Raw genomic sequence first — 15404 nt, forward strand, 5'->3', positions numbered from 1 at the left:
AATTACATTTACATGATTAGCTCAATCAGGTAATATTAATTACAGAGAAAGGATTTTATAGAATAGCATGTCATATCACTTAATCCGGCATAGCCAAAGACACGACAGTGCTACGGGTCGGTAGTCATTTAGGCAGGTTACCTAAGTGTTGTGTTCTTGGGCACAGGCAATATGGTGGTCTGCTTAAAACATGTTGGTATTACAGACTCGAACAAATAAAACACATTTTTATTTGTCACATACACATGGTTAGCAGATGTTAATGCGAGTGTAGTGAAATGCTTGTGCTTCTAGTTCTGACCATGCAGTAATGTCTAAGAAGTAATCTAACAATTTCACAACAACTACCTTATACACACAAGTGTAAAGGAATGAATAAGAATATGTACATAAAAATATGTGGATAAGCGATGGCCGAACGGAATAGGCAAGATGCAGTAGATGGTATAGAGTACAGTATATACATATGAGATGAGTAATGTAGGATATGTAAACATTATATAAAGTGGCATTGTTTAAAGTGGCTAGTGATACATTTATTACATCCAATTTTTTATTATTAAAGTGGCTAGAGATTTGAGTCAGTACGTTGGCAGCAGCCACTCAATGTTAGTGATGGCTGTTTAACAGTCTGATGGCCTTGAGATAGAAGCTGTTTTTCAGTCTCTCGGTCCCCGCTTTGATGCACCTGTACTGACCTCACCTTCTGGATGATAGCGGGGTGAACAGGCAGTGGCTCGGATGGTTGTTGTCCTTGATGATCTTTTTGGCCTTCCTGTGACATCGGGTGGTGTAGGTGTCCTGGAGGGCAGGTAGTTTGCCCCCGGTGATGCGTTGTGCAGACCTCACTAACCTCTGGAGAGCCTTACGGTTGTGGGCGGAGCAGTTGCCGTACCAGGCGGTGATACAGCCCGACAGGATGCTCTCGATTGTGCATCTGTAAAAGTTTGTGAGTGTTTTTGTTGACAAGCCGAATTTCTTCAGCCTCCTGAGGTTGAAGAGGCGCTGCTGCGCCTTCTTCACCACGCTGTCTGTGTGGGTGGACCATTTCAGTTTGTCCGTGATGTGTACTCCGAGGAACTTAAATCTTTCCACCTTCTCCACTACTGTCCCGTAAATGTGGATAGGGGGCTGCTCCCTCTGCTGTTTCCTGAAGTCCACGATCATCTCCTTTGTTTTGTTGACATCGAGTGTGAGGTTATTTTCCTGACACCACTCCGAGGGCCCTCACCTCCTCCCTGTAGGCTGTCTCGTCTTTGTTGGTAATCAAGCCTACCCCTGTAGTGTCGTCTGCAAACTTGATGATTGAGTTGGAGGCGTGCATGGCCACTCAGTCATGGGTGAACAGGGAGTACAGGAGAGGGCTGAGAACGCACTCTTGTGGGGCCCCAGTGTTGAGGATCAGCGGGGTGGAGATGTTGTTTCCTACCCTCACCACCTGGGAGCGGCCCGTCAGGAAGTCCAGGACCCAGTTGCACAGGGCGGGGTCGAGACCCAGGGTCTCAAGCATGATGACGAGTTTGGAGGGTACTATGGTGTTAAATGCTTAGCTGTAGTCGATGAACAGCATTCTTACATAGGTAATCCTCTTGTCCAGATGGGTTAGGGCAGTGTGCAGTGTGATTGTGATTGCGTCGTCTGTGGACCTATTGAGGAGGTATGCAAATTGGAGTGGGTCTAGGGTGTCAGGTAGGCTGGAGGTGATATGGTCCTTGACTAGTTGTCACGCCCTGACCGTAGATTGCTTTGTGTGTTGTATTTTTATGTGTTTGGCCTGTTATGGTTCCCAATCAGAGGCAGCTGTCAATTGTTGTCTCTGATTGAGAACCATACTTAGGTAGCCTGTTCCCATCTGTGTTTGTGGGTAGTTGTTTTCTGTTTTGTGTATTGCACCTTGCAGAACTGTTCGTTTGTCGTTTTTGTTGTTTTGTTCAAGTGTTTCGTATTTATTAAAAGTAATATGGATACTTACCACGCTGCACCTTGGTCCTCTTCTCCTTCTCCCGACGACAGCCGTTACACTAGTCTCTCAAAGCACTTCATGATGACGGTGAGTGCTACGGGGCGATAGTAATTTAGCTCAGTTACCTTAGCTTTCTTGGGAACAGGAACAATGCTGGCCCCCTTGAAGCATGTGGGAACAGCAGACTGGGATAAGGATTGATTGAATATGTCCAAAAACACACCAGCCAGCTGGTCTGCGCATGCTCTGAGGACACGGCTAGGGATGCCGTCTGGGCCGGCAGCCTTGAGAGGGTTAACACATTTAAATGTTTCACTTACGTTGGCTGCAGTGAAGGAGAGCCCGCAGGTTTTGGTAGCGGGCCGTGTCGGTGGCACTGTATTGTCCTCAAAGCGAGCAAAGAAGTTGTTTGCCTCGAAGCGAGCATAGAAGTAGTTTAGCTCGTCTGGTAGGCTCGTGTCACTGGGCAGCTCTTGCTTCCCTTTGTATTCTGTAATTGTTTGCAAGCCCTGCCACATCCGACGAGCGTCAGAGCCGGTATAGTACGATTCAATCCTAGTCCTTAATTGACGCTTTGCCTGTTTGATTGTTTGTCGGAGGGCATAGCGCGATTTCTTATAAGCTTACAGGTTAGAGGGCTCCCGAGTGGCGCAGTGGTCTAAGACACTGCATCTCAGTGCAAGAGGCGTCACAGTGCTTTTAGTTTTAGAAATAATAACTTATTCCTTGCCACCCACTCTGAAACTAACTGCAGCTCTTTGTTGAGTGTTGCAGTCATTTCAGTCGCTGTAGTAGCTGACGTGTATAGCGTTGAGTCATCCGCATGCATAGAAACGTTGGCTTTCCTCAAAGTCAGTGGCATGTCGTTAGTAAAAATAGGAAAAAGCATCACATTCGGCCGTGACTGGGAGTCCCATAGGGCAGCGCACAATTGGCCCAGCGTCGTCCGGGTTTGGCCGGGGTAGGCCGTCATTGTAAATAATAATTTGTTCTTAACTGACTTGCCTAGTTAAATAAAGGTTAAATAAATTAAAAAATATATAATACTAAAATAGAGTCCCGCTCCTTGAAAGCGGCAGATCTAGCCGTTAGCTCAGTGCGGTTGTTGCCTGTAATCGATGGCTTCTGGTTGGGGTATGTACGTACGGTCACTGTGGGGACGACGTCATCGCTGCACTTATTGATGAAGCCAATGACTGATATGGTGTACTCCTCCATACCATCTGATGAATCCCGGAACATATTCCAGTCTGTGCTAGCAAAACAGTACGGTAGCTTAGCATCTCCTTCATCTGACCACTTTTTTATTGATCTAGTCACTGGTGCTTCCTGCTTGAATTTTTGCTTGTAAGCAGGAATCAGGAGGATAGAATTATGGTCAGATTTGCCAAATGGAGGGTGAGGGAGAGCTTTGTATGCGTCTCTGTGTGTGGAGTAAAGGTGGTCCAGAGATTTTTTTCCCCTCTGGTTGCACATTTAACATGCTGATAGAAATTTGCTAAAACGGATTTAAGTTTCCCTGCATTAAAGTCCCCGGCTACTAGGAGCAACGCCCCTGGGTCAGCGTTTTTCTTGTTTGCTTATGGCGGAATACAGCTCATGCAATGCTGTCTTAGTGCCAGCCTGTCTGTGGTGTTATGTAAACAGCTACGAAAAATACTGATGAAAACTCTCTAGGTATTTGTATTTATTCTCAATCTCTATTTGGCAGCAGCTACTCTTCCTGGGGTCCAGCAAAATTAAGGTAGTTTATACAATTTTAAAACATTACAATACATTCACAGATTTCACACACTGTCTGCCCTCAGGCCCCTACTCCACCCCTACCACATATCTACAGTACTAAATCCATGTGTATGTATAGTGCGTATGTTATTGTGTGTGTGTATGCATGTCTGTGCCCATGTTTGTGTTGCTTCACAGTCCCCGCTGTTCCAAGGTGTTTTTAATCTGTTTTTTAAATCTAATTTTACTGCTTGCGTCAGTCACTTGATGTGGAATAGAGTTCCATGTAGTCATGGCTCTATGTAGTACTGTGTGACTCCCATAGTCTGTTCTGGACTTGGGGACTGTGAAGAGACCTCTTGTGGCATGTCTTGTGGGGTATGCATGGGTGGCCAGCTGTGTGCCAGTAGTGCTTTTAGTTTTAGAAATATTTAGGGATAACTTATTCCTTGCCACCCACTCTGAAGCTAACTGCAGCTCTTTGTTGAGTGTTGCAGTCATTTCAGTCGCTGTAGTAGCTGACGTGTATAGCGTTGAGTCATCCGCATGCATAGAAACTCTGGCTTTACTCAAAGTCAGTGGCATGTCGTTAGTAAAAATTGGAAAAAGCAAGGGGCCTAAACAGCTACCCTGGGGATTTCCTGATTCTAACTGGATTATATTTGATAGGCTTCCATTAAAGAACACCCTCAAAGTTCTGTTAGACAAGTAACTCTTTTTCCACATTATAGCAGGGGGTGTAAAGCCATAACACAAGTTTTTCCAGCAGCAGACTATGATCAATAATGTCAAAAGCTGCATTGAAGTCAAACAAGACTGCCCCCACAATCATTTTATCATCAATTTCTCTCAGCCAATCATCAGTCATTTGTGTAAAGCTAACTGCTGTGTCTGCTGTGCTTGTTGAGTGTCCTTCCCTATAAGCATGCTGAAATTCTGTTGTCGATTTGTTTACTGTAAAATAGCATTGTATCTGGTCAAACACAATTTTTTCCAGAAGTTTACTAAGGGTTGGTAACAGGCTGATTGGTCGGCTATTTGAGTCAGTAAAGGGGGCTTTACTATTCTTGGGTAGCGGAATGACTTTAGCTTCCCTCCAGGCCTGAGGGCACACACTCTCTAGTAGGCTTAAATTGAAGATGTGGCAAATAGTAGTGGCAATATCACCTGCTATTATCCTCCCTCAGTAATTTTCCATCTAGATTGTCAGACCCTGCTGGCTTGTCATTGTTGATAGACAACAATACTTTTTTCACCTCTTCCACACTGACTTTACAGAATTCAAAAGTACAATTATTGTCTTTCATAATTTGGTCAGATATACTTGGATGTGTAGTGTCAGCGTTTGTTGCTGGCATGTCATCACTAAGTTTGCTTATCTTGCCACTGAAAAAGTCATTAAAGTAGTTTGCAATATCAGTGGGCTTTGTGATGAATGAGCCATCTGATTCAATGAATGAAGAAGCCTAGTTGGCTTTTTCCCCAAAAAAATTCATTTAAGGTGCCCCAAAGCTTTTTACTATACTTTTTCTTTGTTTCATAGTGTAGTTTTTTTTTCTTTTCATTTTGTTAAATCACATGATTTCTTAATTTGCAGTACGTTTGCCAATCAGTTGGGCTGCCAGACTTAATTGCCATACCTTTTGCCTCGTCCCTCTCAACCATACAATTTTTCAACCCCTCATCAATCCAAGGGGATTTAACTGTTTTTTACAGTCGTTTTATTAATGGGTGCGTGTTTATTAGCAACTGGAATAAGTAGTTTCATAAATGTGTCAAGTGCAGCGTCTGGTTGCTCCTCATTACACACCACAGGCCAGCAAATATTATTTATATCATCAACATATGAATCACTACAAAGCTTATTGTATGACCTTTTACACACTATATTAGGCCCAGCCTTTGGAACTTTGGTATTCCTAAATATGGCTATTATATTGTGATCACTACATCCTTTGGATTTGGATACTGCTTTAAAGCAAATATCTGCAGCATTAGTAAAGATGTGATCAATACATGTTGATGATTTAATTCCTGTGCTGTTTGTAACTACCCTGGTAGGTTGACGGACAACCTGATCCAGGTTGCAGGCACTGGTTACAGTTTGAAGTTTTTTAACTGAGTGGGCAGCTTGATGATAGCCAGTCAATATTTAAATCACCCAGAAAATATACTTCTCTGTTGATATCACATACATTATCAAGCATTTCACACATATTATCCAGATACTGACTGTTAGCACTTGTTGGTCTATAGCAGCTTCCCACAAGAATGGGCTTTAGGTGAGGCAGATGAACCTGTAGCCATATTACTTCAACAGTATTTAACATTAGATCTTCTCTAAGCTTTACAGGAATGTGTTTCTGAATATAGTGTGGTCTACAGCTTATCATGAGATACTCTTCCTCAGGCGAGCAATAGCTTGAGACTTCCTTAGATATCGTGCACCAGCTGTTATTTACAAAAATACATAGTCCGCCGCCCCTTGTCTTACCAGACGCCGCTGTTCTATCCTGCCGGTACATCGTATAACCAGCCAGCTGTATGTTGATAGTGTCGTCGTTCAGCCACGACCCCGTGAAGCGTAAGATATTACAGTGTTGAATGTCCTGTTGGTAGTTTAATCTTCCGCATAGGTCATTGATTTTATTCTCCAAAGATTGCACGTTTGCTAGCAGAATGGAAGGAAGTGGGGGTTTATTCGATCGCCTACGAATTCTCCGAAGGCAGCCCGCCCTCTTGCTCCTTTTTCTCTGCCTCCCCTTCACGCAAATCGCGGGGATCTGGGCCTGTTCCCGAGAAAGCAATATATTATTTGTTTTGGGCTGTTAGACTCGTTAAAAGGAAAAAAAGGATTCTGCTAGTCCGTGGTGAGGAATCGCAGTCCTGATGTCCAGAAGTTATTTTCGGTCATAAGAGACGGTAGCGGCAACATTATGTACAAAATAAGTTTAAAAAAAGAAGTTGCAAATAAACTAACAAAAAAACACAATAATTTGGGGACACATAGAACGTAAGCCTTCTTCTCCTGCGGCATTTTACTGAAGAGATAAATAATATTGCTTGCAGATGTGCATAATATTCTGAGACCCTAATCAAAAAGTATTTATTAACTCCAAATAACAAACACGTAGCTATATGTTCTAGTAACATTTCAACTTTTTTTCACTGCATGGAACACTGGTACAGTTGTGTGCTGCATTGTTGTATGGTACGCTCAAAATGTATTGTAGTTGAGTAGCCAGCCTAGACTACTGCTCAAATGTTGCTGTTATAGGCCTACATGTTTCTCCTTTTTATGGTGTTTTATTGCAAGGTTTTGTTTTTAGGTTATTCATTGTCAAGCTTTAAAAACCGAAGCTATACTGTACTGTGTCTGTACACTTTCCCTCCGCTGCGCGCTGTAAACCGGACACACAAAATAAAATAAAAAAAGGGACAAGAAAGCAAAGCAATTGACAGTCCATTCACAGATGAGAGCGCATCAGGCTGTACTTTCATAAAGTAGTTGTAATTTCATAAAGTAGCTGACTCAACTGTTGACTCATTTATACTCGCGTGTGTGTCCTATTGTCCTTTAGTAGTTATTTATAACCGCGTGTGAATATTTTATCTTTAACTTGTTGACAACCAAGATGACATTTTCTGTAGGCTACAGCAATGACCTGTTGGAACGGAAACTTGGCATGGACATTTAGCCTACACCACGTTTAAACTTTCGGTCTGTGACATTAGTGATGACATGATACAGCGCGCTGGCTGGCTCGTGTGTGTGTGTCTTGGAGGGGTGTGTGTGGCACTGCGGTTTAGCGTGTATCACGTTGGCGGTGGTTGCTGTGACTTGTAGTGCAGCGCATCACGGGCGGTATGGAAGTTGGCCAAAATTAATTGACAACCCAAATCATTGCGCGGGCTGGATAGAAATGTGCATTCTGTGGAACTGAACGCTTAAAACGTGTCTGCTAAATGGGATATATTACACTGAACAAAAATATAAACGCCACATGCAACAATTTCAAAGATTTTACTGAGTTACAGTTCATAAGGAAGAGTCTATTGAAATAAATAAATTAGGCCCTAATCCATGGATTTCACATGACTGGGCAGGGGTGCAGCCATGGGTGGGTCTGGGAGGGCATAGGCCCACCCACTGGGGAGCCAGGCCCAGCCAATCAGAATGAGTTTTTCCCCACAAAATGGCTTCATTACAGACAGGGATGTAAACAAATTGTGCACCAAATTTGAGAGAAATAAGCTTCTTGTGTTTCGGGGGATATTTTTTTTTCAGCTCATGCGTTTATATTTTTGTTCAATGTATATCTGAGGAAGTATACAGCTAATCAGAGGCCAGCTCTCTCTCTCTACTAACGCTGAGTGATTAGTGCTTTTCTAGTTTGTTTCATTTCGATTATTAAAAAATAATAACGGTTTTCGATTTCAGTTCCCCCCCAAAAAATTAACAAGAAATGCATTATGAAATAATGACAATAAAATGATTAGAGCTTTCCAAGCCAAAAATAGTGAACATTCAATTGCCAAAATATTGTCTCTGTCAGGTCCACATTGGGTAGACATCAATAGAACATTTTTAAATTACTATGAAATAATAAAATATTTTAGTTGTGTATATTACTTAGTTTTTATTTGATTACTTTATTATTTTGAATTCCTTAAAGTTATCATCTCGTGCTTGCTCAGGCAGTAGCAGCCTGCCAGCCAGACAAAGTTATCAGAGTTATTTTTGTATTTCTCCCTCAGGCGGGGAGCCCCACCTCCGTCAACGCCCCCTGCAACTTCTCACGAACGTCGGTCACCCCCTCCAACCAGGACATCTGCAGGTACTGTACACACACCTTTAAATAACCGTTGAACTCTAACCCCTGACCTTTAACCCTCCAACCATGACATCTGCTGGTTTACATCCTTCAATTGCATTGGGCTGCTGAGGGCAAGACAGACCCATGGATAGTTGATATTATGAAAGACGGGTCACAGAGGGTGTTGCCTGATGCCAAACAGAATAGATAGGAGCTAGAGTTGGAAGTGAGGAGTACTACACTGTATTGAAGAAGAACACTTTATTGTCCATTGTCACATTGTCTGTTTTACACCAACCACCTTGTGAAAGGTCAGGGAGTGTCCCTGTTTTAATTCTCCATCCTGTTTTCTTTCTTTGAATGCACGCTGGCCTTTTGTTTCATTTCTCTTTTTTTCTACCCCTCTCTCCTACCTCCTGCTTGTCTCTCTTCTCTCTCCTGTACCGGTTTTCCGCTATCATCCGCCTGTCCATGCCTTCATCCCTCCACTCCTCCAACTTCCATCCCTTTACCCCTCCACTCCTCCAACTTCCATCCCTTCATCCCTCCACTCCTCCAACTTCCATCCCTTCATCCCTCTATCCCTCCACTCCCTCACACACAGCCTTGCCGCCACATCTCCAGATCAGTGCTCCCAGAAGCCTTTGCAGACCGCCGTGGTTTTATTGAACTCAAACGGCAAAACCTCTCAGGGGTCAGGAGGAGACATCTCCATGACAACCCTCTGCCTGGACGCACCCCCAGCCTTCAAGCCCCCCAAAGCCCGGGGCGGGGTCTCATTCGGAACGGAATGGTTTTCATTGCTCCGCCCCTCCACAGTCAATGGGACACTGAAGTTTTCTCGCTCTTTGAACGATGTTGGCCAGCGCATGGATAGTCTCTGTAGTGGACTGCACTTCATAGACCGGACCTGTTCTGAAGGAGAGCTGGAGGTTAAACCCGAACCACCCAACACGGACCGGAAGTCCAAGGCACTCAACGGCAAATCAGCCACACTCCCACACCAGGCCTCTTCGTTCCCCACGCACACACACACCCACACACACCCTCACCTCGTCCCCTCATTCACCAACAACTACAAATACCTCAACCCCCAACACTGCCTCCAACCTCCCTCTACCGGCGTCCCCCCTCCTCCTCCTCCTCCTAACTCCCACCTCCACCCTCCCAGCTCCAACCTCCTCCGCCTCTTCCTCCCTTTCTCTCGCTCCTCTACTTCGGCCAGTCTCCAGTGTTCTGAGCTGGGGAGCTATGATTCCCGCCTCCACATCACCAAATCCTCCAGTGCCCTGATGGGGGGCAGCGAGCCTCCCCTGGGGGGAGCAGAGGACCTCTTGGGTGATGACGAGGTGTTTGAGGTCCCCAAGGGAAGGACAGGGGCTGGAATCCCAGGAAGAGATGCTGGCAGCGGGGTAGCGGCTCTCCTCGGGGAAGCCCCCCTCTGCTACATGGACGAAGACAGCGATCTGGACCAGTTTTCGTTTCTGGACCAGTGTTCGTCACCCACCCACTCAGAGAAAACAGGGCCGCTCACGCCAGGCCCGCTCTCTCCCTATTCGCTGTCCGGAGACTGCTGCAGGTGGGTGATTCCTGGATTGTCACCCTGTGCTGTTTTGTGGTAGAGTTCCATAGAATGCCATTGCTGGATCCTGCTCACCCCTCCTGGGACGTGACGTAGTAGAGTCCTGCCCAGCCCATCCTGTGAAGTGGTAGAGCCTTAACACCCCTGTGACGTGACGTGGAAGTAGAGTCCTTTGGTCCACCCCCTTTCAACCTTGCGGTGGTAGAGTCCTGTGGTCCAACCCATTTCAACCTTGTGGTGGTAGAGTCCTGTGGTCCACCCCCTTTCAACCTTATGGTGGTAGATTCCTGCACGCCACACACTCCCTGCCCCAGCTCAAATTAGGTAGTTGTCCTGGGAGAGCCTGAACACCCCTGTGACGTGACGTGGAAGTAGAGTCCTGTGGTCCAACCCATTTCAACCTTGTGGTGGTAGAGTCCTGTGGTCCAACCCATTTCAACCTTGCGGTGGTAAAGTCCTGTGGTCCACCCCCCTTCAACCTTGTGGTGGTAGAGTCCTGTGGTCCACCCCCTTTCAACCTTGTGGTGGTAGAGTCCTGTGGTCCACCCCCTTTCAATCTTGTGGTGGTAGAGTCCTGTGGTCCACTCCCTTTCAACCTTGTGGTGGTAGATTCCTGTGGTCCACCCCCTTTCAACCTTGTGGTGGTAGAGTCCTGTGGTCCACCCCCTTTCAACCTTGCGGTGGTAGAGTCCTGTGGTCCACCCCCTTTCAACCTTGCGGTGGTAGAGTCCTTTGGGCCACCCCCTTTCAACCTTGCGGTGGTAGAGTCCTGTGGTCCACTCCCTTTCAACCTTGTGGTGGTAGAGTCCTGTGGTCCACCCCCTTTCAACCTTGTGGTGGTAGATTACTGCACGCCACACACTCCCTGACCCAGCTCAATTGAGGTAGTTGTCCTGGGAGAGAGGAACATGAGCTCTCTGGGAGTGGGTTCAGGCTAGGGATCAACAGGCAGATTATTGGCTTCAAATAGCCTTATAAGGTATGACACACATACATATACACGCACACATGTATACACACACACACTTTGTGTCAGACCATGGTCGGGTAGCTCATGACCTGACCGGTGTCAGGAGTATGTACTGCGTAGGCGAGTGTAGGTGTGTGAGTGCGAGGCTTGCGTGGGTGTGTTTTATTTTTCTACTTGCTAAGTAGGATTTAAATGATTAACTCTGGCAATCCACAGGGACAGACAGACAGAGAGACAGGCAGACAGAGAGAGGGGCGTGGACGGTGTTCTGACTTGACAGACAGACAGATAGACAGAGAGAGAGAGGGAAATAGAGAGAGACAGAGACAGACACACACACAGACACAGGTGGATGATATTCTGACTTATTACTCCCTATAGAGACCAAGACAAGTATAGAACCTTAAGGAGCTTTGATTGCACTCTATTCCTAAAGTAGTGCACTATAAAGAGTAATAGGGTGCCATTTGGGATGCACGCATGGATTGAGATCACTACTGATCCTTCCTGTTTGTATTTGTATTTATTATGGATCCCCATAGCAGCTACTCTTAGTGGGGTCCAGCAAAATTAAGGCAGTTTATACAATTTTTAAACAGTACAATACATTCACAGATTTCACAACACACTGTGTGCCCTCAGGCTCCTACTCCACCACTACCACATATCTACAGTACTAAATCCATGTGTATGTGTGTGTGTGTGTGTGTCTGTGCCAATGTTTGTGTTGCTTCAGTCCCCATAAGGTGTTTTTTTTATCTGTTTTTTAAATCTAATTTTACTGCTTGCGTCAGTCACTTGATGTGGAATAGAGTTCCATGTAGTCATGGCTCTATGTAGTACTGTGTGCCTCCCATAGTTTGTTCTGGACTTGGGGACTGTGAAGAGACCTCTTGTGGCATGTCTTGTGGGGTATGCATGGGTGGCCAGCTGTGTGCCAGTAGTTTAGACAGACAGCTCGGTGCATTCAACATGTCAATACCTCTCATAAATAATAGTAGTGATAAAGTCAATCTCTTCTCCACTTTCAGCCAGGAGAGATTGACATGCATATTATTAATATTAGCTCTCTGTGTACATCCAAGGGCCAGCCGTGCTGCCCTGTTCTGAGCCAATTGCAATTTTCCTAAGTCCTTTTTTGTGGCACCTAACCACAGGACTGAACAGTAGTCAAGGTGCGACAAAACTCGGGCCTGTAGGACCTGCCTTGTTGATAGTGTTGTTATAAGAAGGCACAGCATCGCTTTATTATAGACAGACTTCTCCCCATCTTAGCTACTACTGCATCAATATGTTTTGACCATGACAGTTTACAATCTAGTATTACTCCAAGCAGTTTAGTCATCTCAACTTGCTCAATTTCCACATTATTTATTACAAGATTTAGTTGAGGTTCAGGGTTTAGTGAGTGTTTTTGTTCCAAATACAATGCTTTTAGTTTTAGAAATATTTAGGGATAACTTATTCCTTGCCACCCACTCTGAAACTAACTGCAGCTCTTTGTTGAGTGTTGCAGTCATTTCAGTCGCTGTAGTAGCTGACGTGCATAGCTTTGAGTCATCCGCATACATAGAAACTCTGGCTTTACTCAAAGTCAGTGGCATGTTGTTAGTAAAAATTGGAAAAAGCAAGGGGCCTAAACAGCTACCCTGGGGATTTCCTGATTCTAACTGGATTATATTTGATAGGCTTCCATTAAAGAACACCTTCTGTGTTTTGTTAGACAAGTAACTCTTTATCCACATTATAGCAGGGGGTGTAAAGCCATAAAACAAGTTTTTCCAGCAGCAGACTATGATCTATAATGTCAAAAGCTGCACTGAAGTCTAACAAGACAGCCCCCACAATCATTTTATCATCAATTTCTCTCAGCCAATCATCAGTCATTTGTGTAAGTGCTGTGCTTATTGAGTGTCGTTCCCTATAAGCATGCTGAAATTCTGTTGTCGATTTGTTTACTGTGAAATAGCATTGTATCTGGTCAAACACCATTTTTTCTAGAAGTTTACTAAGGGTTGGTGACAGGCTGATTGGTCAGCTATTTGAACCAGTAAAGGGGGCTTTACTATTCTTGGGTAGCGGAATGACTTTAGCTTCCCTCCAGGCCTGAGGGCACACACTCTCTAGTAGGCTTAAATTGAAGATGTGGCAATATCGTCTGCTATTATCCTCCCTCAGTAATTTTCCATCCAGATTGTCAGACCCTCCTGGCTTGTCATTGTTGATAGACAACAATACTTTTTTCACTTCTTCCACGCTGACTTTACGGAATGCAAAAGTAAAGTTCTTGTCTTTCATAATTTGGTCCAATATATCTCTAAGTTTGCTTATCTTGCCACTGAAAAAGTCATTAAAGTAGTTTGCAATATCAGTGGGCTTTGTGATGAATGAGCCATCTGATTCAATGAATGAAGGAGCCGAGTTGGCTTTTTTTCCCAACATATCATTTAACTTCTCTAGGGTAGGTGAGACGCTAACGTCCCACCAGGCCAACATCCGGTGAAACTGCAGAGAGCTAACATTTTAAATACACCATTCGTTGTATTAAACATTCTTGTAAATACATGTATCTTACATCATTTAAAAGATGAACGTCTTATTAATCTAGCCGCTGTGTCAGATTTCAAAAAGGTTTACTGCAAAAGCAAACATGCGATTTTCTGAGGACGGCGCCCCACACACGCGCTCAGGTCTGTTCAACGCTGGTCCGACCAATCTGAATCCACGCTTCAAGACTGCTTCGATCACGCAGATTGGAATATGTTCCGCATCGCGTCCAACAACAATATTGACGAATATGCTGATTCGGTGAGCGAGTTCATTAGGAAGTGCATTGACGATGTCGTACCCACAGCAACGATAAAAACATTCCCAAACCAGAAACCGTGGATTGACGGCAGCATTCGCGTGAAACTGAAAGCGCGAACCACTGCTTTTAACCTGGGCAAGGTGACCGGAAGCATGACCGAATACAAACAGTGTAGCTATTCTCTCCGCAAGGCAATCAAACAGGCCAAGTCTCAGTACAGAGACAAAATCGAGTCGAAATTCAACAGCTCAGACACAAGAGGTATGTGGCAGGGTCTACAGTCAATCACGGATTACAAAAAGAAAACCAGCCCCGTCGAGGACCAGGATGTCTTGCTCCCAGACAGGCTAAACAGCTTTTTTGCCCGCTTTGAGGACAATACAGTGCCACTGACACGGCCCCCTACCAAAACCTGCGGGCTCTCCTTCACTGCAGCCGAGGTGAGTAAAACATTTAAACGTGTTAACCCTCGCAAGGCTGCAGGCCCAGACGGCATTCCCAGCCGCGTCCTCAGAGCATGCGCAGACCAGCTGGCTGGTGTGTTTACGGACATATTCAATCAATCCTTATCCCAGTCTGCTGTTCCCACATGCTTCAAGAGGGCCACCATTGTTCCTGTTCCCAAGAAAGCTAAGGTAACTGAGCTAAACGACTACCGCCCCGTAGCACTCACTTCCGTCATCATGAAGTGCTTTGAGAGACTAGTCAAGGACCATATCACCTCCACCCTACCGGACACCCTAGACCCACTCCAATTTGCTTACCGACACAATAGGTCCACAGACGACGCAATCGCAACCACACTGCACACTGCCCTAACCCATCTGGACAAGAGGAATACCCATGTGAGAATGCTGTTCATCGATTACAGCTCAGCATTTAACACCATAGTACCCTCCAAACTCGTCATCAAGCTCGAGACCCTGGGTCTCGACCCCGCCCTGTGCAACTGGGTCCTGGACTTCCTGACGGGCCGCCCCCAGGTGGTGAGGGTAGGTAACAACATCTCCACCCCGCTGATCCTCAACACTGGGGCCCCACAAGGGTGCGTTCTGAGCCCTCTCCTGTACTCCCTGTTCACCCACGACTGCGTGGCCATGCACGCCTCCAACTCAATCATCAAGTTTGCGGATGACACTACAGTGGTAGGCTTGATCACCAACAACGACGAGACGGCCTACAGGGAGGAGGTGAGGGCCCTCGGAGTGTGGTGTCAGGAAAATAACCTCATACTCAACGTCAACAAAACAAAGGAGATGATTGTGGACTTCAGGAAACAGCAGAGGGAGCACCCCCCTATCCACATCGACGGGTCAGTAGTGGAGAAGGTGGAAAGTTTTAAGTTCCTCGGTGTACACATCACGGACAAACTGAACTGGTCCACCCACACAGACAGCGTTGTGAAGAAGGCGCAGCAGCGCCTCTTCAACCTCAGGAGGCTGAAGAAATTCGGCTTGTCACCAAAAGCACTCACAAACTTCTACAGATGCACAATCGAGAGCATCCTGTCGGGCTGTATCACCGCCTGGTACGGCAAC

General features: G+C 45.5%; 2 protein-coding genes across 7 annotated transcripts in view; both read left to right on the forward strand.

Moving 5' to 3' along the window:
- Window positions 1–15404, forward strand: part of LOC139562476 (E3 ubiquitin-protein ligase MARCHF8-like) — a 160856-nt gene that overhangs the window by 108058 nt on the left and 37394 nt on the right. For all 6 annotated transcript variants that reach the window (XM_071380198.1, XM_071380201.1, XM_071380197.1 and 3 more), the window contains one exon: window positions 8447–8526. In XM_071380198.1, coding sequence (XP_071236299.1) covers window positions 8447–8526 — 80 coding nt within the window. The remainder of the gene's footprint in view (window positions 1–8446; window positions 8527–15404) is intronic.
- LOC139562475 (uncharacterized) lies at window positions 9090–13817 on the forward strand. Its single transcript, XM_071380196.1, has one exon. It carries the CDS (start codon window positions 9219–9221, stop codon window positions 10125–10127), a length of 909 nt encoding a protein of 302 aa, XP_071236297.1. The 5' UTR covers window positions 9090–9218; the 3' UTR covers window positions 10128–13817.

The sequence above is a fragment of the Salvelinus alpinus genome, chromosome 32 (genome assembly GCF_045679555.1).
Source record: "Salvelinus alpinus chromosome 32, SLU_Salpinus.1, whole genome shotgun sequence".
Taxonomy (NCBI): domain Eukaryota; kingdom Metazoa; phylum Chordata; class Actinopteri; order Salmoniformes; family Salmonidae; genus Salvelinus; species Salvelinus alpinus.

Bases quoted from the DNA above. Each gene is read 5' to 3' on its own strand.
- LOC139562475 (XM_071380196.1), top strand. From the start codon at position 9,219: ATGACAACCCTCTGCCTGGACGCACCCCCAGCCTTCAAGCCCCCCAAA.